This window comes from Corylus avellana, chromosome ca1, assembly GCF_901000735.1.
Source record: "Corylus avellana chromosome ca1, CavTom2PMs-1.0".
In the NCBI taxonomy this organism is placed as follows: domain Eukaryota; kingdom Viridiplantae; phylum Streptophyta; class Magnoliopsida; order Fagales; family Betulaceae; genus Corylus; species Corylus avellana.
In genome coordinates this window covers 8,938,467-8,965,388 of record NC_081541.1, presented here as the reverse complement: position 1 = coordinate 8,965,388, position 26,922 = coordinate 8,938,467, and the positions used below count along the sequence as shown (strand labels likewise).

The window sequence follows — 26,922 nt, the reverse complement described above, 5'->3', positions numbered from 1 at the left end:
GTGCTTTGTAGTTACTACATTGACCATATGCTTTTTCCTGTGTATTTGAAGATGAATCATAAGCGAGTAAAATCATGTAACATTTAGCAACATAAAAGAAGGTTTTCCCACAAGAAGGTAAACAAGGTCCAAGTTAACAACAATGATGATAAATTGCATCTTACATATAATAGCTTTTCATTAGACATCAAGAGGCGGAGATCACAATTGTTCTCACCTCATTCTCACAATATAATAATCCATCTTATGTTTGACACATAGAGAAACAAACATTTTGCACAAACAAAGATCTAAAGTTTTTAGACTTACTATCGCTGCTCAGATAAATTCTTTACCAAAAACAATCAAGAAAGAACAAAGGGAATATATAAATTATTTATATAATTACAGGTGAAGTTTCTCAAAGAAATAACACAAGCCATAAAAGAAGGCAAGTAGAAGAGAGTACAGAATTAAAGGTATACAAAACAAAAAGTCTCATGAAGTTCAACTGCACACCAAACACTGAAATGCAAATAGTAAACCACATCAATCAAGAAGTCAATATGTTACAGGAACTAACTTTTTTACGACAAATACAATTTCGTTATTGTATATTTAGAAGGTAAAAACAGAAAGAGAACCAAAATTATAAGGTATATATCAAAACTTAAATATGGCAAACAGCCTAGAGTACCTCTTACAAGATATAAAGCAGACACGCATGCATGTGCAAACCTGTAAAAAAGCATATTACCTCAATTTGTTGAAGTTTTGCTTCAAAAAGTTTTTCCCTGTCCTCCTCCTGAAAAGAGTATTAATACAAGATAAACTCAGACAAGAAGCGACTGACCTTTCTTTAGCTATTAGCAATAACAAGATCAATTATTCCAACAAAGAGAATATCATCCTACATTGAGAGTCCGACCATCAGAAGCAGGATGAGCAAGAACAAAGATACGATCAATGAGAACTATCACAGGTTCTTTGCCCAAACTTTTCCAGGGAACCTGTAATTTATAAAATGAAAGAAATTTCAAGAAATTAGACCATGAACATCATATTTCAAAGCACATTAGGAAACTAAAAGTACAATCTAGATTGACAAAAATTAGTGACATCCTTATATAAACTTTCCAAATTCAAGAAAATTAAAGTTCAATTATGTAATACTTCCAACAATTTTTTCCAATTATTTATATAATTATCCTTAAGCCTCCACATTCCTCTCCCATTCTGACCAAATCTAAGCCAAACTTCACTATAGCCATCTTGAATAGACATCAAGCAGATCCTTAGAAAAATTAGGTTGAATTATATATATTAAGTCACAAATCTTACTAAATCAGAATGCGACCAGGTTTACAGAGAATGCAAGGAGTATTTAAAAATGCTTGTTCCTTTCCTCAATAGTTTACTAGACCAAAAAAATGTGTTTATCTTTTTTTTATGTGTTGATGTGCAATTCACTATCTATATACTTAAAAGATAATACAGGTCATAGAAGTAGTTATTAATTAGAGATACAAGAACAAGAGTTCATTCCATAATTTATAATTTCTTAAGAAACCAAGGAGAGGAGGAAAATACTTCTGGGGGTTTACATTTTCTTTTTTGTGCTATGGGAAAGCTGAAATTAGATTACGCAATAACAGAGTTCCTACAAACAGTTCTCAAAAAGCATAATTCCCCTACAAAATCCATATTTAACGCATGAAATATATATATATATATATATATATATATATATATATATATATATATATATGATGAAAAATAATATAAGGACACAAATTTCCTCCAAACTGGTTTGGAGGAAATTTCTTTTAACCTAGTCTAATAAGTGCAAAGTGTCATCTCTCACATGTTTTCTTTAATATTTCGGAACAAAGCACTTGGCGCCCTAGAATGGATAACCAGCCGTTTTTGACCATCGAAGAGGAGGATAATAGGTGGTTAGAAAGAGATTTTGAGGAAAATGAGGTTTGGGAGGTGGTAAAAGGCATGGATGGTGATAAGGCTCCGGGCCCAGATGGCTTTTCCATGGCTTTTTTTCAAGCTTGCTGGGGTGTTATTAAACAAGACGTTATGGCGGTTTTTGCAGAGTTCTATCGTAGACGTCAATTGGTGAAGAGCTTGAATGCAACTTTTATTTTCTTGATTCCGAAGAAGGCGGATGCGGTGGAGATGAAGGACTTTCGGCCCATTAGCCTGGTGGGAGGAGTGTATAAGATTGTGTCTAAGGTTCTTGCCAACAGGATGAAAACTGTTTTGGGTAAGGTCATCTCCTATTCTCAAAATGCTTTTATTGGGGGTCGGCAAATCCTAGATTCCGTTCTCATTGCAAATGAATGTGTGGATAGTCGCATGAAATCAGGGGTGCCAGGTGTTCTTTGTAAATTGGACTTGGAAAAGGCCTATGACCATGTAAATTGGGACTTTGTTTTGTATTTGCTGCATAGATGTGGGTTTAGCGAGAGGTGGAGGGCTTGGATAGAGTGGTGTATCAAGACGGTAAGATTCTCCATTCTTGTGAATGGTCCTCCGGAAGGGTTCTTTAATAGTTCAAGGGGAATCCGGCAAGGGGATCCTCTCTCACCGTTATTATTTGTGTTGGTTATGGAGGCTTTGAGTAAGATGGTGAATGCGACGGTTGACCAAGGCCTTTTGAAGGGTTTCTCGATGGGAAATAGGGTCTTGTCGGAGTTGATGGTCTCCCATTCCTTATTTGCGGATGATACCTTGATTTTTTGTGAAGACTCTATCGAGCAAATCTGGTATGTTCGTCTCATTCTCTTATGTTTTGAAATTGTTTCTGGTTTGAGAGTGAATCTGGGAAAATCAAAGATTGTGGCCATTGGTGAGGTGGAGAACATTGGGGTTTTAGCTAACATCCTTGGGTGTAGTGTTGCCGATTTGCCTATGAAGTATTTGGGTCTCCCTCTTGGGGCATCGTACAAGGATACGGCTATGTGGAATGAAGTGATCGAAAAGATGGAGCGTCAGTTGGCAGGTTGGAAGAGAATGTATCTTTCTAAAGGAGGTCGCTTAACCCTCATTAAGAGCACTTTGGCTAATCTTCCGACTTACTTTTTGTCTCTGTTTCCGATTCCGGCAAGTGTAGCTAAAAGGATTGAGAAAGTCCAAAGAGATTTCTTATGCGGAGGAATTGGGGATGAGCCCAAGTTGCATCTTGTAAGTTGGAACCAAGTTTGCAGCCCTCTTCGCTATGGGGGTCTTGGCATTCGGAAGTTGCACCAGTTTAATCAAGCTCTTTTGGGGAAATGGCTTTGGAGATACGCAAATGAGAACGGGGCTCTTTGGTGTAAGGTGATCGAAGCTAAGTATGAAGACCAAGAAGGTGGGTGGTGCACGAAGGATGCTTCGGGCTCCCATGGTGTGGGTCTTTGGAAGCATATTCAGAATGGGTGGAATTCCTTTGCCAAAGGTATTCGGTTTGAGGTGGGGGAGGGATCGAAAGTTCGTTTCTGGCATGATATTTGGTGTGGGGACAATTCTTTGAAGCAAGCTTTCCCGTCCTTATTCAATATCGCTAGACACAAAGATGCTTGGGTGAAGGATAATTTTATTGGGAGGAATGGGGTTGTTGAGTGGAATGTCATTTTCATACGATCGGTCCAAGATTGGGAGGTGGATTTGGTTTCTCCTTTCTTTGAGCGGTTGTATTCTTGCAAGGTTTCATTAGGCAATGTAGATCGTATTTGCTGGTCTTCGTCCAAGCAGGGCAAGTTCGAGGTTAAGTCGTTCTATAAGGCCTTGTCCTTTTCTAGTCAAGAGGAGTTTCCTTGGAAGAGCATCTGGCGTACTAAGGCGCCTCAGCGGGTGGCTTTTTTCGGGTGGACTGCAGCCCTAGGGAAAATATTGACTCATGATACGCTGCGCAAGAGGAACATAGCGGTAGTGGAGTGGTGTTGTATGTGTAAGAAGAACGAAGAGTCAGTCGATCATCTTCTTCTTCACTGTGAGCTTTCAAGTGCTCTTTGGCACATGATTTTTCAGAGGTTTGGGTTGCATTGGGTCATGCCTTGCCGGGTGAGGGACTTGTTTGCTAGTTGGTGGGCGGGAGGACGAGCTCGAAGCGCGGTGGTGTGGAAGATGATTCCTCTATGTCTTATGTGGTGTATTTGGAATGAAAGCAATGCTAGATGTTTTGATAATTCCACTAGGACCATAGAGGAATTGACTCATTTTTTTCTTCTTTACTCTTTACTCTTGGACGGCCGCTTGGCTAACTCCTTTAGTGATTAGTTTCTCTGAGTTTCTTTTTCATTTTTCTCCCTCCTAAGCGCTCTCTGTGTATACTTCCCGTGTATGTGGGTTGCGCCCCTCTGCGCTCTTTTTATATATCATCATTACTTATCAAAAAAAATATTTTAACAGTTAAAATATTAAAATATTCACAGGTTTCGGGCTCTCATGCTGTGGGGCTATGGAAGCATATTCGGAAAGGGTGGAATTTCTTTGCCAAAAGTACTCGTTTTGAGGTGGGGGAGGGTTTGAAAGTCCGATTCTAGTATGATATTTGGTGTGGGGACAATTCCTTGAAGTAAGCTTTTCCATCCTTATACAATATCGCCAGACACAAAGAAGCTTGGGTGAAGGATAATTTTATTGGAAGGAATGGGGGTGTTGAGTTGAATGTCATTTTCATACGATCGGTACAAGATTGGGAGATGGATTTGGTTTCTCCTTTTTTTGATCGGTTGTATTCTTGCAAGGTTTCCCTAGGCAGCGTAGATCGTATTTGCTAGGCTCCGTCCAAGAAGGGCAAGTTTGAGGTTAAATCGTTCTATAAGGCCTTGGCCATTTCTAATCAAGAGGAGTTTCCTTGGAAGAGCATATGGCGTACTAAGGCGCCTCAACGAGTGGCTTTTTTCGGTTGGACAGCGGCCCTAGGCAAAATTTTGACTCATGATACGCTGCGTGAGAGGAACATAGTGGTTGTGGAGTGGTGTTGTATGTGCAAGAAGACCGGAGAGTCAGCCGATCATCTTCTTCTCCATTGTGAGCTTGCAAGTGCTCTTTGGCACACGATTTTTCAGCGGTTTGGGTTGCACTGGGTCATGCTTTGTCGGGTGAGGGCCTTGTTTGCTAGCTAGTGGTCGGGAGGTCGTTCTCGAAGCGCGGTTGTTTGGAAGATGATCCCTCTGTGTCTTATGTAGTGTATTTGGAATGAAAGAAATGCTAGATGTTTTGAAAATTCCACTAGGACCATAGAGGAATTGACTCATTTCTTCTTCTGTACTCTTTACTCTTGGACGGCCGCTTGGCTAGCTCCTTTAGTGATTTGTTTCTCTGATTTTCTTTTTCATTTCTCTCCCTCCTAGGCGCTCTCTGTTTATACTTCCCGTGTATATGGGTTGCGCCCCTTTGCGCTCTTTTATATCATCATTACTTATCAAACAAAAAAAATATTTTAACAGTTATTTATTGTCATTCCACTAATCTAGAAACCCAAAAATTAATTTTTAAGAAACCCAAAAATGTTGAATGACTCTTGTCACTTATTTTTTTTTATAAGTAAATGACACTTGTCACTTATTAAAGTAGATTAAAGGAAACTTCCTCCAAACCTCCAAACCAGTTTGGAGGAAATTTGTGTCCATAATATAAAAATTTAGGGAAAATTACACTTTACCCCCCAAAGTTTGGGACGATTTTCAATTCGACCTCCAATGTTCCAATTTTTGCAATGCACCCGCCCAAACTTCCAAATTTTTGCAATTCGACCAATCCGTCAATCAAAGCCGTTTTGACTGATGAAACAATGATCACGTGACTCGCACATGATCACTCTTGGCCTTTTTTTCCCCAAAGTGCCCCTCATCCCAAACCCCTCACTCACGCATGCTGGATCCACCGTTGCTACGCCACCGGTAAGTTCTCTCTCCTGTAAGTTTTCTATCTCTCTCTCTCACCAGGAGCTCTCAGAAACAAGGCCAAGAGTGAGCTTCCATGTAAACAACCGAAGATCCAGCAAATCAGGCCAAGATCTTGATCAGGCCCCCCATCCCAAACAACTGAGCTTCCAGATCGGGCCAAGAAGGAACTTACCAGTGTCGTTGACTCGCATCTGACAACGAATCTCTTCATCTTCCCCGAATTGCAAGGTGGTTCTGGCAGTCTTTGTTTGTGGTGTGGTGACCAACCAGGTGAGGTTTTTGTGGTGACCAACAAAAAAGGCACGTGTAAGGTGGTTCTAGCGGTCTTCCGCTTCGTCTGACGAAGAATCTCTCTCCATCTCACTTTCGCTTTCCCCGAATCCACTGACCGCGTGGCCAATTGATTGGCTGACAACGAACTACGGCACAGGAAAAGCACCAAACGCCATTTGCTGTGGGTAAGGTGTGGGTGGGGGCATTTTGGGGAAAAAAAGACCAAGAGTGATCACGCGAAGTCACGCTGACATCAAGCTGTCACAAAGCCGCTTTTGGACTGACGGATTGATCAAATTGCAAAAATTTTGAAGTTTGGAGGGTTGGAGGTCGAATTGAAAACTACCCCAAACTTTTTTTTTAAGTAAAGGTACTTTTCCCAATAATTTATTAGAAGAAGAGGCAAAGCCATTGTACACACACAAAGTATACAAGAGAACACATGAAACATATATGATGACAAAAACTGAAATTAACAAAACTTTGCACCATTCATACACCATCCTTTACCAATAAGTCAGTTCTACATAATTAGTTTAGAAAATATTCCAGTAGAAATGAGTTCAAAGCATGATAACCCAGAGTCCAAACTAAAAGTATCCGATGCTAAACCGAACTCAACTGAGCCTCAATCTTAACTAGATTAGGTTCAGCTTCATCAACAAACTGAGGCCACCACATGTATTCTTTCCACTATTCCATCATATTTAAAATAATCATCACCATTCATACACCATCATTTACCAATAAGTCAGTTCTACATAATTAGTTTAGAAAATATTCCAGTAGAAATGAGTTCAAAGCATGATAACCCAGAGTCCAAACTAAAAGTATCCGATGCTAAACTGAACTCAATTGAGCCTCAATCTTAACTAGATTAGGTTCAGCTTCAGATCCACATCAACAAACCGAGGCCACCGCATGTATTCTTTCCACTATTCCATCATATTTAAAATAATCATCACCCTTTATAGCATATCATATTAAACAAATAAAAGCATTTAATGCAGATAACAAATAGGTCACCGAATAAAACCATATACATGTCAAGAATATCCTAAGCTGCAGTAAGAAAGGAAGCAATATCCTTAATATATTGTCAGGTTGCATAAGCATATTGCGGCTGTTCTGTATTTCTTTCATGGTGGTATCATCCCTAGATCAACAACAGGTTGAAAATTTAAAGTTTAAGAACTAGTCAAGAATGACACATTGTTTAACATATCCATTTACTTTTTACAACCCTTGGTAGAAAATGCATCGGAAATTAAGGATGGGACAATGCTTAAAAACATATACCACCCTAGAACTAGCCAACCAAATATTTTAAGAGCTGCTGGTTTCATTTTCCTGACTCTTACAGTTTTCAAGTTCCCCAAAAACTTGGCATATTTCAATCTATAAAGCATATAAACTTTCACGTTCTCATTTCGTATACAATAGTACTAGACTTTAAGAGCAAAAGCTTTTAATTTCTAAGTACCTCAATAATGAGAATGAACAACCTAAAAAGAAATCCAATTGAATCCTGCTTGACCGGCGGGTGACCCGCCTCACCCATTTAAAAAATAATAATAATAAATAAATAAAACCCAACAGAAAAGGCAGCACATGCATCTCTCTCCCTCTCTCTCTCTCTCAGCACACCGCACAGAAAAGGCCACATCAACACCCACAACCTCCATGGTTCTTTTCCTCAATCAATACCCACAAATTAAAGATTTGTCGCCATTAAATATTTGTTCTTTTCCTGATTCTTTGTTTGCTACAACTTCTGCATCTAGATCAAATTCATCGAAAACCCATTAAAGAAAAAGAAAATGGTTTCTGGAGATGACACAGGGAAAAAATAAATAAATAAATTAAAAAAAAAAAAGAAAAAGAGAGACGAGAGAAAGAAGACAGTGATGCGAGAGAGAGAGAGAAAAAAAAAAAGAAAATAGTTTTTGGAGATTTAAAAAAACAAAATTAATAGGTAATATCGATTCATAAAGTGCAAAGGGGCGCAACCCATGTACACAGGTGGTATACAATAAAGCACAAGTATACAATAGCCTTTAAGCTGAGAATAAAGCACATAAATCTAAAAATTCAGCAAGCGTTGAAGCTTGCAACGAATGCCACATTACTCTCCACGAGTAAGTGTTTAGAGCACCATTTTCTTCAACTCGATGAGTCCAAGTTCACGGTCATCAAAGCTCCATGCATTCCTTTCTCTCCATAGACACCACATTACACACAAAGGAACCATTCTCCAAATTTGCAGAATTGTACGATTACCCCTTTGTCCCCTCCAACTTCCCAAACATTCCTTCATCCTACCCGGCATCACCCACGTAACACCAAACAGCACAAGAACCATGCTCCATACCTCAATAGCAACCTCACAATGCAATAATAAATGATCAATTGATTCTCCACTGTGCTTACACATACAACATCACTCTGTCACTATAATGTTCTTCTTACGTAAATTGTCCAAGGTTAATATTTTTCTCAACACCGCCGTCCACACAAAAAAAACCACTCTCTGAAGAGCTTTACTCTTCCAAGGACCAACAACCGGTGCCGGATTAACCATTACTTGATAGTATGACTTCACTTCAAAATTCTTCATCTTCGAGGGGATCCAACAAATTTTATCCACACCACCATGCCTAATTTGTTAGGTCGAATAAACATAACATTCCAATGAATTTGTTGTGTCGTGTTCGTGTTTTAAATTTTCACCCGTTTATCTAAACGGGTCGAATCGGGTTGAGACTAATCGGGTGGCGGGTCAATCGGGTCGCATTTAGTTTGACCCACCAACCCGTTTTGCCACCCCTATGCTAGAGACACGTGAAGCGTTCTCCCCACTAAGAAAAAATATTTTCTTCACAAGGTTCAGAATATTTCAATCGATAATGCATATAAACTTTCACATTCTCATTTTTTATACAGTAGTAAAATACTGATAAGAGGGGGGAAAAAAAAAAAAACTTCTAATTTCTATGTATCTATCAGTAACGTGAAAGAACAGCCCAACGATGTGCCAGAGGAGACATCTGAAGAATCCTCCGCCACGACAAAAGCATCTCTTCACAAAAACATTTCTCTTTTTATTTTACAGCCCACTACATGTGAAAACAGCAAAACATAATGAATTTCTCCATAAGAAGGGTTGCGATTTGGTACATTTTATATCACCCATGTAATAATTATGGCTTAAAAAAAATTACAGATTACAAAGACAAGAGCAATGCTCATCCTTCTGAAAATACTAATTATACCCACTAAAAGAATGATTAAAAAAAAAAATTATGGATAAAAACAAAAACAAGTATCAGAATCCAAATCTCAGCCAGTGTGCAAGCAATAACAACAAATGCTACCTTTAATGTTATGGTACCAACAAAACCAGCTTTCACAGTGACTGGAAGTTTTAGTGAATTTAGAGCCTCCGCCTTCAATTTCAAATCCTTGAGAACAACATCACCTGTGAAAAAAACACATAAGAAACATCATTTGTGAGGGAAAAAAAATCTTTTAACCTGAAAAAAGTAATTAATCTTGACCAAGCTGACATGATGTTGTCAGCCAATGCCATATCAACAAGTCAAAACGCATTTGTACCAATGAATTCCAGCATGTTTCACTTATCCAGTAAACATATTGCTTCGACAGGAAACAACAACTCAAATTGTTGAAATCCTAGCTCAAATAAGGAGGTGAACAGGAACAGTAAACCATGGCATACAAGCACACTGAAGATCGGAGGACAAACCTTTCCAGACACTGATTCTTAAAGCCTCAACTGAGAGCCCATGGACATATTCACCCAAGTACCTTCGAAGCAAATGCAGAACCTACCGACAAAGATCATAAGCAACTATTTTATCCACATGATTTCCAAACAGAATTGCTAAATTTCATTAAGTATTAAACCATCTCATATCCACAAGATTTAAGAAAAGTTATGTAAAACAACTCCAGAACAATAATTTAATAGGAATTTGTTTACATAACTTGTCTTAAAGCACGGTATGAGAAAACAGAGAAAATCAGAAGAGATTAAAAAGCATAAGGACATAGTCTAGATAAATAGTTCAAACTTTTAGATAAATGGTTCAAACTTCTAAGTTTTGCCCATCTAAGCGCAAGCACAAGAGAGTGCCATGTCCTCTAAGATTTTTCTATATTTTAGATTTATAACATCATCCATTCAAAAAAAATAAATAAATAAACACCCTTTATACACCCTATTGAACCATATAAGCAATTAACAACTTTCTAAAACTCATCTTATACAATAGGGTGATGTATCAAACTACATTTTTCATTCCTAAACCCCTTAATATAATTAGTAATATTCTATAGCCATGTTTCATCTAAGACTCAGAAAAAAACTGTTAGAAATATTAATAACAATGTCATCTACTTGTGAATGTGTTTGGTACAGGACACCAGGATCAAATGTTATGCATGTATCTGGATGTACAATTTATGAATTTATGAGTCATTGTGTGGGTGCGTGCATAGTATCAAATTGTTGAATATTATGTAGTTGTGTCTCACAGTGAATTAAGCACAAAAAGGTTTTCCTAATTTATACAAGACAAAGATTACCATTCACACCAAAAGGCAAAAATTTATTTGATAATTGATAAAATATATTTAAAAGAGCCAAAAGGGGCAAAGAAACCTAAGTACATAAGGAGTCTACAAAAGGAGAACCCCAAAGAAAATCAAAAAAAAAAAAAAAAAATGCCTAAAGTGTGCCATAAACCCTACTTTTTTTTTGTTATAATTAACTCCTACCTAAAATTAAAGAGGGGCTATCCTAACAGTGAAGGTGTGTCCTCTACATATCTATAAGTATTCGAGAAGTATCACATGCATGTTGAAATTTATAATTTTATTTCCAAATTTTTGCAAATCACATATGTAGCTGGGATTATCCAAGTAGTATCATTGTAAGGTATAAATAGTGCTATAGTGTATATGCCATTTCTAGATTTGAGAATTTGGCAGGCGATAAGTTGATTGCATGACCCAAAAACTATGCAACCAAGGTAAATTCTTCTTGACCTTTCACCTAAGCTTTTTAAAACCAATTAAGTATTGGCAGTGCAGGCTACATTTACAAGAGCCTAAGCAAAGACTGAGCCAAGTGTACATAACTATTTACAGTGGTTGAGAAGGCGATTTCCTTTTATTGTGATATAAATTAATGCAACAGAAACTTTGATGTGCATTCTCATTGCAACACTAAGCGACAAAACTACCTAGGCACACCTAGGCACCTGATCCCACTCAAGTTCTCATAACAACTCAGTTCATTAGTCTTTTTTAATATCAGCTAGCAATTAACCAACGCGGGTAAGCATTTGAGAGAACCCTGTTTCACAATTTGAACTTTAGTATCAATTCTGATCCGAAATGCAAAATTTTCATAATAGAAGGGAAATCTGCCCGTTGTTCCCACATATTATATTCCATAAGGACCAACCATTGATCATCTTTACACATATTACATAACCTGGACATTTCAGCCACAATTATCTTATCTTCTTCCCACAAGAGCTACTCTTCACTTTTCAAAACTGCACCAATTTTAAATCTCATGTCCTTTCTTGTCTTGCCACTCATTACTCCAACATTCTCATTTTCACTAAATAATTCATATTTGAAGCGTCTTTGAGCCAGAAAGTGTGATTGGACTTGCAATCTCCTAGTATAATTATCCTTTCCACTAAAATGTATCGGACCGTTCTTGACGAATCTTTGAAAAACAAAAACGTATAGCAACACTTGCAACTGGACGTTTAGTCCAAATTCAGCTTGAACTATTCTGAGTCAAAGAGTATTGGACTTTTAGGTTCATTTTAACCTTCACGCCCCTCGGCATGCACGCTAGTGTATCCAACGCAACTCAGGAGACGCTTCCTATTACGCTACAATGTCTAAACATTTCAAACCCCAGTAAATCAGTTCCCAATACTAACCTTAGCTCCGGTCTCAAATTCCCCACGTAAGATTAAGCTATGTCAACCAATTAACAAATAAAAAATGATAGCATATTTCAAAGTTAAAAGAAAATGGAGCAATAGCAAGACATTGCCAAACAAAAACTCCATAAACACTTAGCAAATATCCAAACAACAACCATATCAAAAATCAACAAAAACAAATAATATACAATGCTGTAATTCAAGCTCTTTGTCAAATTTCACAAACTATCAAATGAAAATTCAAGTGAATCATCGCCAAACTAGAATTTATATTTAGAGACGTACGTGAGCCTCGAACATGGTGACGAATCGAGCCGATTCGTACTATCGGCTAAAACATGAACGAGCTTACAACCCGATCAATCCACAAATCGACGACGATGGAGGGTCAAGAATCGCCATATAAGTCTGAGAATCCGCACCAAAACTCTAGGGTTTGCTTGTTCAATGTCAAACGCCTTGTATTTCTGTGACCTGTAAACAGAAAGGAGCCTAGCGAAATAGACAGTTCTGTGCGTAAATGCGAGAAATAGAATAGCGAAACTGTGTGTGCCTATGCGATTCTGCGAAACGTATATTATATTTAGGACGGTCATTTGAAATTTTGTAAAAATTACACGAAGGTTCCCGATCAGTTGCATGTATCGTTGGTCCGTCTTTGGTCTTGTCTAACAAGGTTTACTTTTCTATTTTTTAAATAAAATAAACTTTAGCCCCTAATTATTTTTTTTTTTTTTCAAAAAAATATTATTATTATTATTATTATATTTTTATTTACCCCTTCAAAACTTTAAAAATAAGTCGGCCTTCTATACTACAATCGCAAGTCAAATTAGGCACTTCGTCATAGCACTAGCAACAGACATTTTATAACTCATTCTCTTTCTTATATATAGGAAAAATCTCAAAAAAAATCACAAAAAGTCATGCAACAGCTTCCCTAAACATTGAGAATGTTATAATGCTACCCAATGTGTAGGGAACCAAAAAAACTTCCTTATACATTATTTTAATATAAATATTTATCTTTCTTCTCTCATCTCTCAACTTTTTGCCTTTTATTAGGGATTTTGTCAAAAATTGGACTCTACAATTTTAGGTATGAAACTTGTATTTTGAAAATAAATAATATTTTTAATAATATAGGGAAAAGTACGAGAAGCTATTGTGAGAGCACTAGCAGCCGCTTCCCTTTTATTTTTCCTAAGTTTATAGCACAAAACTACTTTTTGATTCCCTATGAAATATATTTCACAATAGTTTCCCTTACTTTTCCATATACCATTAAAATATTATTTATTTACAAAATACAAGTTCTCTATCTACCCTCATTTTTTTTTTTCACAAAATTTCAACACAATCTCTAATTAAAAAGACAAAAAGATGAAAGATGAGATAGGAAAAATAAATGTTTATATTAAAATAATTGTTCCCTACACATTAGAAAACACTGTAGCAACCCTTTATGGTTAGTTAAATATAAGGAATCTGATGTGAGTAAGTTTTTGTGGTTTTCTTTAAATTTTCCTAAACACAAGGAAGACCCAAATTTGCGCCCAAACACCTCTCCATGCTTCCCATGGGAAAAGGATCGTAGCCATTTAGGCTCATTTTTTTCGACATAAAATAGTTTACATCGGAAAATATTTTCAGGAAAGTCATTTTTTCTAAAAATGTTTTATGCTGAAAACATTTTACGGCGTTTAGCGTGCACACAAAAAATCAAAGTTTTTTATATATTTTTTTCAATAAATCATATTAAACTCTAAATTACGAAAATGTCTTGACAAAGTCTTAGAGGTGTTCGAACCAAGTCCCACAAGGACCCCACTGCGACTCACCCGGGACTCGCCCGGACCCCACCTAGACCCTATTAAGACCCTATCAGGATCAACTCGAGACCCGGCAGGACCCGTCCAAGACCCGACATGGACATTTTCACAATTTAGTGTTTAATATGACTTTGTGTACACACCAAATACTGTAAAATGTTTTTTAGGGAAATGTTTTCTGCTGAAAATGTTTTCCATTTTCCGATGTCGGGGACCCGACCGAAACTTGCCTGATTTTTCGTACATGTCAAATATTGAAAAATATTTTATAATAAATCATTTTCAATGAAAATGTTTTCTAAGAAATTATTTTCAAGGAAAATGTTTTCTACCGAAAGGGCGGGTCCTGAGCAAATCCCGGTCAAGTCCCGGAGAGGTATCGGGCAGGTCTCGACGGGGTCTTGGGCTGATCTTGATAGGGTCTGTCGATTTGAGAATGAGATGCTGAAAGTCAGACCGAAAATTAATAAAGAATTTTCAGTTGAAGGAAAAATATTTTTCGTTGAGCACAGTTTTACGTCGTACTAAACACCGTAAAATGCAAAAATCATTTTATGAAAATCATTTTACGTTGAAATAAACGGAGTCTTAGTGCATTTAGGAGAGTAATATTGTCTATTTATTTTTTAGACAAAATGTTTTGGACAAATATACCTTCATAATTACACTAAATGAATACTCTAAATTTCAAGTGAATTAGAGAAGATCCGTTTCCCTTCCTATGAAAGCAGCCCATCCTTGGCAATGTTTTACTTTCTCTTCCAGCATAATCTAACTCCGAAGGATTTAAGCAAGCACATCGGAATTATCTCATGACAACCAAAGATAAAGGAAAAATTACACTTTACCCCCCCTAAGTTTGGGGCGATTGTCAATTCGACCACAAATGTTTCAATTTTTGTAATGCACCTCTCAAAAACTTGCAAATTTTTTTCAATTTGACCAATTTCATCCAAAAATTCCCATATTGCCCATAATTTTTTTTATTTTTTATTTTTTATTTTTAAAAAAAAAAAAATTTGGGTTGCAAAAATGGCCAGATGGCCAATGGAGTGGCTAGCCACCCCCAATATATATATTTTTAAAATTTTTGTATAAAAAAATAAATTAGGAACAATATGAAAATTTTTGGATGAAATTGGTCGAATTAAAAAAAAATTGCAAGCTTGGGAGAGTGCATTGCAAAAATTGAAACATTGATGGTCGAATTGAAAATCACTTATAAATTATTGGATTAACTTTATTGATGGAATAAAATCAAATAATTTACGGGTCCTCCATATTAGCTCAATTGGTACAAAAATTAAGTTTTTAGATTGACTCTAATCCTTAATATTGACGAGGCAAACAGGAAAGCTCAAGTGCATCTCCATTGATTTTCAACTGCCCATGTCACATTGGAAAGTGAATGATCTATTCGTGGTAATACACTCATTTACAATCAATCTATGAACAAAGCCATTATATACGGTATATCATGCATATGCTGGCGAGAGAAAAAGGACAACAAAGCAAGCATATTTTCGGATTTTCCGATGACGAAAGACGTCATACCGGACAAAGCAAAAAAGTTGCTGCTTATTCTAGTTGGCCAGTCTTGGCCGTCCTCCTGTCCGCCGTTTTTACGTCACACCACTGCGGGCCGCAACTTTACTAGGTACTATATTAAATTTTTCATATGCTAGGCTTTATTTTATTTTATTGAACCATTAAAGTTCCCTACGTGCACGCATGATAGGACGTCCATGTGGTACCTGGGCCATAGACGAAGCCCAATTGCAAGTGGTTCTGATACATCACGGGCTTTCGAGCCGCCACATTAATGGACTTTTGTTTTTTTTTTTTGGTAAGTCACATTAATGGACTCAGTTTTGATAGTACCCAGCGTTCTTTGTGCTCCATGCTCCTCAACGGAGAAGACAAAAACCTCTATATAGTTTATTTGATAAAATTTTGAGAATTGTTTTGAGTTTTGAATTTTGAAAAAAAAGAAAGTAAAAGTTGAAAATTGATTTGGTGGAAGTCACGTTTGAGAAAAGCTGAAAAGTGATTTGATAAAATTTTAGAAGTGTTTTGTAAAAATTTAAATGTGAGATTTATTTTTATAACAAAAAAAAAAAGTAAAATTGTAGCACCATAGTAATGGTGCCGCCATTATGGTGGTGCTCCGGCTGCCCTAGCAGTGGCCACCAAATCTGATTGGCGGCCACTACATGGTTGTTAAAACTAGCTGGCGGCCACCACATGATGCCAAACTAGACGGTGGGTGGCCACAATACAATAAAATTCAATGGAGAAGACAACATTTTTTTTTGGAAAAATGTTTTGTATTTTATTTTCTTAGAATTTTATTTTTTATTTAGAGAACAACTTTGTAGTTTGTTTTCAAAAATAAGATGGAATGAAAGCCATATATGAAAATCCATCTAGTTAACCTAATTTGGGAAAGAGATGTGCTATATGTTCATACATGTTATAAGACCTGAGCCCATGGGCCCGGATCATCAAGGAATGCCAATATGGGCTTAAAGTTTCCACTAGCACAGGGCCAGCCCAAAAAGGTCTAGCTTATCAATTGCTCAGACTATCGGAGGAATCTCCCAGATGCTATATTATAATCATCGGGGGGTAGGTACCCGAGGATACAAGTATAATCGGAAGAAAGCTATTCAATGATCATTAACAGGAGGCATCAGTTACAAGTTAGTAAATGCTTATAAGCGTTACGTGCGCCCATAAAGTCATCTGAACATTAGATTCGGTTATCCGAACGAAAGATCTTGTCATCAACTCTCCATCAGTTACACGTGGATCACAAATTCTCCGCTTGGCCATCACTAACTCTCCATTGGTTACACCTAATCCCGGATCCTCCGCCCGGCTGGTATTCATTATCTCATTTAGTGGCTATGCTATAAATAAAGAAGATAACCAACAAATAAAGGTACACGCTCGATCAACTCATTTTCAAATATACTATCATCCCTACAAAGAAGGTCATTGACTTAACCATCGGAGAAAGATTCGCCGGAAACGCCCTGGTGAGCTCTCTTAACCATCTTTTTATCTTGCAGATCAAGAAGGAGCAACATTAAAGAGGCAACTTGCTTCCCCTTGAATTCACTTAATCGAAAACTGTTTTAACACTATGTATTATCTTCTGTCATTTCACTTTTCAAATCTACCATTGAATTTATATGGCTATGTGTGAAACTCATATGACTCTACAAACTCAATATAATTTAAAAAAGTATGAGAATGAAAAAAGAATCAAGAGAGAAAATGAAGCATTTTCTTTTGAGAAAAAAAAATCAACCGTTAAAATATGGACAAAGTTTTACAATCTTTTATTACCAGACACTCCCATATTTCGCATAGTTGTATTGAGCACAAGTTTTCACCCAAAAGTCAAACGAGTATGAGACATTAATGCAAATTAAAACCAATCGCGCGTTGTGCTCTTTCTACAGATAGAATTCGAGTGAACATTTCACTAACATTAGGTTTACTAATTACTCCCTCTTTTCCCCTCTCTCACATTGACTAGAATGGAAAAAAAAAGTTTACTAATTTGAAATCCATAGTTTTTTTTGGCTCCTTTATATTTTTTACTTGTCCACACAATAGAAGGAAAATGAGAAATTCAAATTAGTAACCTCCGCTTTATTAGACGTGGTCCACAGCCGACTGAACTACCTTACTTTTTTTTTTACTTTTGGATGAATGACACTCTCTCTGGTATTGCAGTTAACTAGAGAAATCATTACAACATATACAACAAAAAATATAGCTCTGAAGAAATAGGTGCTGGCCGCCGGGATTTAATAAAATCAGACCACCCAAAATTCTCTTGGTGATGGATCGTCAGTGCCCAGCCATCTATTTTTTATGCTTGTCTCTTTAAATTGTCTCTCTTGTTGTCTTGTAAGCAGTGTAAGTACCAAGTTTAGGGTATCTAACCATTAATAATCCCTTAATTAGTACGTAATCCTTCTGTCACCCGTGACACACAGAAACACCAACCCGTGAAATCGCAGCTGCCACGTGCCGCCATTCCATCTTCCCATTGCGTGAGAGGAATCTAGAGATGGTCACCTCAAATTTCAGCAAATTCAACTTATAGCAGCATGTGAATTTTGGTGTTGGAACTCTGATAGAGAGAGCCTCCCTCTCTCCCTCCCTTCCGTCACAGCGGGTGGCAGGCCCCACACGTGGCCTACCCAGGCGGGCCCCGCCAGCCACAAGAACCCAATAAGAGAGAACGTACGTGGGATGCATGTATCTGAATCCGACGTGTCATGGCTGAAGGCCATGAAACATAAAATCATCACTCTTTCAAGTGTCAGGAAACATAAAAAGTGCTCTAGGAACCGCCCGTGAGAGTGTACACGTGACAGACGGAGACAAACACATGCATTTACCAGGCCATCTTTCTAATAACCCCTATAAAAAGCCTCTCCCAATTCACATTTTTTCACAACCAACATGCAATTGCTACACTACACATCGACATTGGCTTAATTTGCACGGTGATCGAAGCAATTCCCAAGCTCCCTAGAATCCTGTAACGTGACTCAGGTGAACTCAATTCTTCATTACTTCTGTTGATGCAATTGTTGTGTGTGTATAGTTTGTTTGAAGAGCAATCACGTGAGAGTTTAAAGTTTGTTTGGAAGGGTTCTTTATTAGGAGGACTTTCTAGCTAGCTAATGGGCCCATCGGGTTTGGATCTACCCGTGGATGGTTTAATCCTATTGTCCCGCGCCTACTACATGCTTCCTAGCTACTTCCATGGCCACAAGAAGCAAAACAACAACAAAGAGTCACGAGTTCTATTGCTTTTACGTCAAAACCACCACATTCACCCATTTGCTACTGCTATTTTTTAAAAAAAAAAATTTAAAATTTAAAATTTTTATATCCTCTCATCCTTACATTGAAAATATCATTGGAGATCTTTCTGTCTCCTCTCTGTCTTTCTGTCTCTCTCTCGATCTTATCAATAAAAGAGTTCATGAAAGAACAGCAATATATAATATACGTGTCACATGAAATATAGTTTATGATATGATTGATGGTAAAAATGTGATATTTACACTGCTTTAATTTTAGTAGAATGTCCTGAGGGAATAAAACATCTCAATCAATATTCGATGCTTAAGTTAATTAGCTCACGAGAGAGATGGAATCGTACTGGTTGGGAAGCATTAGAATGCTAATTAATTATCTAGACTTTGGAATTTGATTCCTTTTACACCAACAAGGGCAATTGCAGTGTTAATGCTTTAAAAATTTATCTTGAAGCATTGATAAGTAGGAAGATTTATCCTGCACTAATATTATTAATTGATATGTTCATGTACTCTACAAAAGAGTGCAAAGGAGAGATGCCTCGTATGACAGCACAGCTCATGATACGAGGACATGAAGAACGCATTTGGTTTGGCACGCTTTTCTAGGAAATAAGAGCCTCAAATAAGTTCACAAGAGCAAAGTACTATTGAAGATGCAATTCCTCACAGCTAAAAGTCACTAAAAAGAACAGAATAGGAAGAAAAAAAAAGAAGAAAAAAAGAAAAAAGAAAGGTGATATAAGAATTGAAAGAAAAGGAAACACAAATCTTTGGCCCACATGGCATTGAAGCAAAAATAGGAAAATAGCATGAGACTCATGAGAGAAAGAAAGGTGTGAGAGCATCAGAGATAAAAATAAAATCCACAGAAGAACAAATTAACACTACTCTGCCAGGCTTTCCCACAGAAAGCCAACCTCCAAAAGCCTTCAAAAAGCCTCCAGCCGTTCTCCTAAAGACAATAACATTTTAGTCTACCTGAACTTGACACGTGTCAACCTTATGCATGAGAACAGTACTTCAGAGAAACTTTTAGTTTTGAGTATAAATAAGAGCCTCTGCTTCAACTGGTCCTTGCCAGGATAATTTATTTGAGGCCTCTAGAAGTGAACCCTCTTTAGTTTCTTCTTTCTCCTCCATTAGTTTTCTGCAGTAAGCTAGAAATCTGAGTGTTGGAAGGTTTTTGTCACTTTTCAGTGGAACATTTTGGGCAGCATTCTGTGGTTCTTCAGAGTTTTGAAGATTGCTTTGCTTCTCATGGACCTTTCTCGCACGCTATTAGTCATTTGGGTGACAGCGAGCTTTATCTTTCAGAACTCAAACAATGTGGAAGGAAGATTCCATTACCACAAGAAGCAGAAGAACAAAACCCCCCCTGCAGCCTCGCCCCCTAAACCTCCAGGGCATTCATCCCCTGCTATTCCTCCTCCTGCAATTCCTTCCGACCCGCACCCTAATGATCCCGGTAACTCCTGTGTTTTCGATGTAACATCTTTTGGGGCAGTTGGAGACGGTGCTGCTGATGACACTTCTGCGTTTATAGCAGCATGGAAAGCTGCTTGTGCAGTAGAGTCAGGTGTGGTCCTGGCTCCAGCAGATTATAGTTTCAAAATCACTTCAACAATCTTCTCAGGGCCATGCAAGCCAGGACTTGTATTCCAAGTAAGTATTCAAATAAAGATTCCTCCTTAATTTCTTGGCCCTCACTAATTAAATTAATTAATGATCTAACATTAAGCTTCATATGTGAAAAGGTGGATGGGGTGCTAATGCCACCCAAGGGACCAAATTCCTGGCCGAAAGCGGATAGCCGGAAGCAATGGCTTGTGTTTTACCAACTAGACCACATGACTTTCACAGGGAAAGGAACCATTGAAGGGAATGGCCAGGAGTGGTGGGCTCTCCCATGCAAGCCTCACCGGGTGAGTTATCTATGTGAAATTATATGTATCTACTCATTCCAAGGAAATGAAATATTACATTACTAAAATCCTAGAAATATGCAATTTTCAGGGTCCTAATGGATCGACAATGCCAGGGCCATGTGACTCCCCTGCAGTAAGTAGAATCATCAAAAACCCAATTCAAATATTTGAAAAAGTTCAATCTTTTTCAGTCTTAACTACAATCTTATTTACCTTTTTTTAATTTACAGTTAATTAGATTCTTCATGAGCTCCAATTTGGTGGTCAGCGGTTTAAAGATCCAAAATAGTCCTCAGTTCCATATGAAATTCGATGGCTGTGATGGAGTACTGATAGAAAAGCTGTCAATCTCTTCACCAAAACTTAGCCCCAATACCGATGGGATCCACATTGAGAACACCAAATCGGTTGGAATATACAACACCATGATAGGAAATGGTAGGGAAATAATCTGTCTTCCGTACTCAGTTTGGGTATTTAGTATTATGTGTTAGACAAAATAAAATAATGCAAAATTTGATTAAAACAGGCGATGATTGCATTTCGATCGGACCGGGGTGCTCAGATGTTGACATTGAGGGTGTCACATGCGGGCCTAGTCACGGGATAAGGTGCTCATCCTTTTTCTTAAACAAATTGAAAGCTGAAATCCTGCTTTTTTATCTTCCAACTGCTTCTTTGCAATTATTACCCTTCAGTCTTAGCTAAATTTCTGTGATAATTTTAGACTATGTTTTTTGCTTTTTGGTTGAAAAAAATGTTTTACTGTGACATGAAAGTAGTTTTAAGTGTTTTGTGGGTATAAAGCGATTCTTTTAGTTCGGTTTATCCGAAAGCATATTAAACGAAAAACATTCTGTGGCCACTATAATAGATCCACCAGCATCTTGGAGGTATCTCCACAAGGTTAAAAAACAAAAATTGACACTATTTGTGTTAAAAATATTGATTAAATGATTAAATTTATATATTTTTTTATTGGCTTAACCTTCTGAGATAAGTGGTAATTTAATTATTTTAATATGGTATCAAAGTCAAAAGCTCTAGGTTCAAACTTTAACTTCTTCACCTCGTGTCAATTGAATATTCAACGCATTGATCTTCACCTATTAAAAGATAGTTTAATAATTAAATTTACCCTTTTTTTTTTCTTCCTATTTGGAACTTACTGATAATTTAACAATTTGAAATCTCTAGATTGGCATCCCAATTGATGGGGTTCAGTCCTAAAGCCGTGAAGAGAGAGGAAACATAAGAAAAAGGACAAAAGATAATGATTAAATATTTCATTAATGGAGGAACTCTTGAGACAATCATTTGGAATCCAGTAATGAATGAAGGTTCATATGCAATAAGGCTAACGATTTCATTCATTATCTTTTTCTGCAGCATTGGAAGCCTTGGAGTGCATAATTCCCGGGCGTGCGTTTCCAACATAACAGTACGCAACGCAGTGATTAAGGAATCGGACAATGGGCTGAGGATCAAGACATGGCAAGGTGGAACAGGCTCTGTAACAGGGATATCATTCGAGAACATCCAAATGGAAAACGTCATGAACTGCGTAATAATAGACCAATATTATTGCCTCTCAAAGGCTTGCTTGAACGAAACTTCAGCCGTATATGTCACGGACGTGGCCTTCAGGAACATAAAGGGCACCTATGACGTGCGCAGCCCCCCAATCCACTTTGCTTGCAGCGACACCATTGCTTGCACAAATATCACACTTTCGGACGTGGAGCTTCTCCCACATGAAGGGGAGCTAGTGGATGATCCCTTCTGCTGGAATGCTTATGGAAATCAGGAAACCTTGACTATTCCTCCCATTACCTGCTTGCGAGATGGGGACCCTCAGAAAGTGGTAGAGCTCTCCCAATATGGTTGCTATGGATAGTGTTACAGTGTATACTGTATAAAGCCCAAGAGGCCCTTATCTGTAATGGGTCTTATTATTACTTAGGCTCCATCCCTATTTGGGTTTCCCCCCATTATTGTGTGATGAGATGTATTATGGGTCTACTTCATTGGGCTTATGTTGTAATAGATTGGATTCTTACGTTAAAAGTATAAGATCGAAATATCATTTGGGTGATTAGTTTGAAATAAAGGTCATGAGATGTAATATTATATTTATGGTTCTACCACTTTGGGCCTATGTTGTAATAGATTGGATTCTCACATTATATAAAGTATAAGATTGAAATGAGTTTGAAGACAATTTCGTTCAATATGTGATTGGAACTTAAAATTGGTGAGAGATTTTTTGAGTTTTATATATTTATGGTTCACTTAACTTCTTTAAATTATTATTTCAATAATAATTTATCTCAAAACTATTAATTACGATAATTTATTCTTTAAATTATTAAAACAATAACAATACACCATAATATTAACAAAATGACGAAATTACTCCTATAAAATCTTTAATGGAACAAAAATACCCTTAAATCTGACACATATCCCTTTCAGAGTCTCACAGCTTCACGCCTTCACCGAAAGTGAAGTGGAACATCAGACGCTCAAAGCGTCGCGATAGTACCGAAGCCCATCCCTTCAACAACTTATTTGAACTCAAAGGTAAGAACTTTAACCTTTTCTTGATCGTTTCATTTCGGAGCAAAGGTTTGGAGTATAATTTCTTAATTAAATCCATTCAATTCTCTGTTTCTCGAATATCTGATGTAAACTTATTTTCTTTTTTTTCCAAAATTTTGTAAAATTCGAGCTGCTTCAGCATTCTCTTCTTTAGTGATTATTATTTTTTGAATTGTTTAATCATTGCAAGTCTGGCATTTAATTTGACTGTAGATTTGTTGAACTTAAGTACTTCCATAGTTCGTTGAATTCTTAGGTAGAATCATTTCCATGTGGATTAAGTTCTTCAAACCAATAGGGATTTCGTTTATCATTGTGTTTTCCAATAGGATTATGTTGTTGATGAGAGCATATAAGTTGAGGCTTATTTTGACTCTATACTTGAATTCGTCAATTTGTTGATATCCCAATTCTATATATAAATTATTTGTTCCATATGTGACAATTTCGTGATTACCCATTTGAAGATTATCGATATATTTGACAGAGATATGGTTTTCCTGTGCTGGGGTCGGCCCTCTCCTCAAGAACAGAAGGCCTGCATCAACAAGTATAAATGCTTTAATTTGGCTTAAAGTTCTCTTTTTGTCAACGAAATTGAAATCTTTGTTTGTTAAATTATGTTATCTGAACTTGTTTATGATACTTATTTACACAAGGTCAGGTGCATTCAACTATGACTCTAAATTTAGAGGAGCCAGTGCTAAGCCACTGTCTTTCCTCCAAGAAGATAAGGAGCTCTCAAAAGACGGGTTCTTACTAAACCATTCTCGCATGTTAGTTGGTTCCGGTCTTGAGACTTATGAAAAGGGCAAGAGCGCTCTCCAGAATTGGAGGTGTGGGGATATTGTGTTAGATGTAGAGATTTTTTTATTTTTTATTTTTTTTAAATGGGGATGGAGATCCTAATTCCTCGACTTAATCTGATTACTGCAGGCATTTTGGACTGAATTGGGCATTTGTTGATCCCAAGACACCGATTCAGAGTGGAGTCAAGTTCTGTGTTTGCCTCAAGGAGTTTTTCCCATGGCTTATGATGCCTCTTCAGGTTGTATACGTACATGAGAAGAGAAAGGCTAACAAGGCCATGGTTTCTTTTGGTTTTGGAAGCGGTACCCTCCAAGGTCACCTCCTGGTTAGTGCCTTTTCACTTGCTCATTATATTTTATAGCTAGGAAACTTGGGTTGTTTAGATACTCTTCTTTTTCCATATTTGTAGAAAATAGAGACCAGGGCTTAGGTTGGAAGATGATTTTAACGTTTTCTGGGACAGTCTGACTTGAGCTTGTATTTTTCTAAAACATTTTCTTCAGAGTTGCCAATGATTTATTGGACCAGGTGGCCGGTTTATTCAATAGTTTTTTATTCTCTGTCTATCCTTCTTGATGACTCTTTGTTCTAATGTTTTCCCTTTGGAAGATTAGTACTAGCTGAATATGTCTTAGATGTTATTCTGGTGATTTAATAATTTATTTATCCATTTTAGCTCTTATGCTCACAGAACACCAACCATTTTCTAATTGTGTTACACTGCCTTACACTTCTTAACTATTTCTTTAAAGTAAAATTATTTATTATTTTATGTTAGACGATTATGTTACCAAGTAGGCATGGTAGATATGTGATAGCTTGGTCAAAAGCTCTTGCAATTGTTTTAGCTTGTTGCAACTCTGTGGACTCGGCAAGTTAATAAGGGCATGTTCCATACCCTCAGTATCTTGATCATCTTGACATGCTAGTGAGGGAATCAGCTGCAACCAATCTATTATTTTCTGTGAAGTTTTTATATTCATAGAGTATGCCATATCCTAAGAGACAAACTCTTTTTATTTTTATTTTCTTATATCCTAAGGGAATTGGCTGAACTGATAGTTTTTTTAACCTATCCGCCTGCCCGAGGTAATGAGGCTGTAAGAGTAATGGACGAATTTTTCCCCATGACCTAGGGCGGGCAAAAATCCGCCCATTTGCAGGTGGATAGCGGATATTTGGGTATGTTGGGGGTGGATACAGGGTCGGGGTATGGCTGAAATCTGTCCATAGGGAATGGTGCTCAGCCCTAAAATTGACAGGCATATGCATGCAGTTTCACCTTAATTAATGGTTAAATTATCTTTTAGCGTGCTAAACCTGCTTCAATTTGATAAACGCTTACTGTCACTAATATGTGCATTTTGCTGGAAAGCAGGCTGGTGAAGAACGTTTCTCAATTGAGTTGGATGAGAACAACCAAGTGTGGTATGAAATACTTTCTTTCTCAAAACCTGCTCACTTTTTGGCATTCATTGGGTACCCATATGTATTGCTAAGGCAAAAGTATTTTGCTCATCAATCTACCAATGCAGTTCTGAAGCAATTGACTGGTTCACAGTAATAATGTGAATGTAATTGTAAATTCTAATTTTACAAAAGCTTCATGCATTCTGTGCATATAATTTTCCAGCCAACCATGCTATTTTGCTGCATAGATCATGAGGATCCTCCTCTCTATGAAGAAATCTCGTCTTGGTCATTATCAAGTAGATATTTGTTTTGAGTAATGTCACACTCACTCTTACATTCCTTAACGTAACTTTTAAAGTCAGTATTGGATCAAAATCCAATAATGGAATTCTAAATTTAATGGTGATTTTAAAAGTTACGCTAAGGAGAATGAAAATGAGAATGTGAAGAGTGAGAATGTGTGTAGCATTACTCGTTTGTTTTTGCTTTTTTGAAAATTTCCTTTTCTTTATTTTTTTTTGGGAGGTACTAGCCCCAAAAAAAAAAAAGAAGAGAAAAAGAAGCAATGTTCTGCTGTGAAGTCCCCACTGTATGTCTCATGCACAAACCTAGTCATCAAGACAATTGTTGGAGTTTTAGTTGATTTTGTCAAGGTCAAGACCACTGTAAAACTAATTAAGGTAGTCAATATATGCTGTGTCATGTGAAGGATATTAAAGATCATTTTTCTTCTTCCCCTCATTAGACCAGAATAATCAAGGACTAGGACCGGGAAATGATTGGCATATCTCCCAGTGGTGTCCGTCGAATCTCTGTCCGGTTCTCTCCAACTTTTTATCACGAAAATACTTGCTATACATTTTGTTTGTGGTCAATTTTGGACTAAACTTGAGCTCCGTTAGAATATATATATATATATATATATATATATATATATATATATATATATATATATAAAACAATATCATAACTTGCGTTAAAGCTTAAAACTTTAAAGAAATGATACGCATACTTTTGAGTGTTTACCTTCTCATGTGGCAATGAAAAATATACATTTCACTGCCACTTCAGAGAGTGAATACTTGAAAATAAATACTTGAGAGTATGTGTAGCACTCTTAAAAACTTTATTGGTAGGTGGGATTGAGATTTTGCTATACTGAAGGCATTGTATCGGCTGCAATCCATTTTATATGGATTAATTATTTTAGATAAATAGTTTAGACCATGACAAAATAAGAACGAGGTTTGGAGTGCCAAAGGATTGTTGAACCACAATCTTTGGCTATAAGGGTTGTTCTGTCACCTCTATGGGGTGGTTAGGGGTGAGCAAATAACTTA

General features: G+C 37.0%; 3 protein-coding genes across 4 annotated transcripts in view; 2 read left to right on the top strand and 1 right to left on the bottom strand.

Annotated features, from left to right (window-relative positions):
* LOC132176414 (uncharacterized) overlaps positions 1-12,669 on the bottom strand; it is a 93,536-nt gene extending 80,867 nt beyond the window's left edge. Inside the window, exons 1-5 of the mRNA XM_059588647.1 lie at positions 12,434-12,669; positions 9,922-10,003; positions 9,530-9,633; positions 894-989; positions 737-784 (exon numbers count right to left, since the gene is read on the bottom strand). Coding sequence (XP_059444630.1) covers positions 737-784; positions 894-989; positions 9,530-9,633; positions 9,922-10,003; positions 12,434-12,448 — 345 coding nt within the window. The 5' untranslated portion in view covers positions 12,449-12,669. The remainder of the gene's footprint in view (positions 1-736; positions 785-893; positions 990-9,529; positions 9,634-9,921; positions 10,004-12,433) is intronic.
* A 7,223-nt stretch (positions 12,670-19,892) lies between these two features.
* LOC132166914 (polygalacturonase At1g48100) lies at positions 19,893-22,979 on the top strand. Its single transcript, XM_059577772.1, has 6 exons — positions 19,893-20,495; positions 20,588-20,755; positions 20,847-20,891; positions 20,989-21,196; positions 21,288-21,369; positions 22,148-22,979. The coding sequence occupies exons 1-6, from the start codon at positions 20,091-20,093 to the stop codon at positions 22,653-22,655; spliced, it is 1,416 nt and encodes a 471-aa protein (XP_059433755.1). The 5' UTR covers positions 19,893-20,090; the 3' UTR covers positions 22,656-22,979.
* Positions 22,980-23,233: 254 nt separating this feature from the next.
* On the top strand, positions 23,234-25,856 carry LOC132165066 (UPF0548 protein At2g17695). 2 transcript variants are annotated; one of them, XM_059575573.1, is made up of 5 exons: positions 23,234-23,341; positions 23,847-23,909; positions 24,019-24,195; positions 24,296-24,494; positions 25,548-25,856. In XM_059575573.1, the coding sequence occupies exons 2-5, from the start codon at positions 23,851-23,853 to the stop codon at positions 25,731-25,733; spliced, it is 621 nt and encodes a 206-aa protein (XP_059431556.1). In that variant the 5' UTR covers positions 23,234-23,341; positions 23,847-23,850; the 3' UTR covers positions 25,734-25,856. The 2 variants fall into 2 exon arrangements, with proteins under 2 accessions (XP_059431556.1, XP_059431561.1); XM_059575578.1 differs by having other exon boundaries at positions 23,827-23,909.
* The last annotated feature ends 1,066 nt before the right edge of the window (positions 25,857-26,922 follow it).

What these genes read in the sequence shown, in the direction of transcription:
- LOC132166914 (XM_059577772.1), top strand. Translation starts at nt 20,091, where the DNA reads ATGGACCTTTCTCGCACGCTATTAGTCATTTGGGTGACAGCGAGCTTT. An exon ending in TCCCATGCAAGCCTCACCGG is followed by an intron (nt 20,756 to 20,846) that starts GTGAGTTATCTA and finishes TGCAATTTTCAG; the next exon opens with GGTCCTAATGGATCGACAAT. An exon ending in CAACACCATGATAGGAAATG is followed by an intron (nt 21,197 to 21,287) that starts GTAGGGAAATAA and finishes TGATTAAAACAG; the next exon opens with GCGATGATTGCATTTCGATC.
- LOC132165066 (XM_059575573.1), top strand. Translation starts at nt 23,851, where the DNA reads ATGGTTTTCCTGTGCTGGGGTCGGCCCTCTCCTCAAGAACAGAAGGCC. An exon ending in AGCGCTCTCCAGAATTGGAG is followed by an intron (nt 24,196 to 24,295) that starts GTGTGGGGATAT and finishes TGATTACTGCAG; the next exon opens with GCATTTTGGACTGAATTGGG. An exon ending in CCCTCCAAGGTCACCTCCTG is followed by an intron (nt 24,495 to 25,547) that starts GTTAGTGCCTTT and finishes GCTGGAAAGCAG; the next exon opens with GCTGGTGAAGAACGTTTCTC.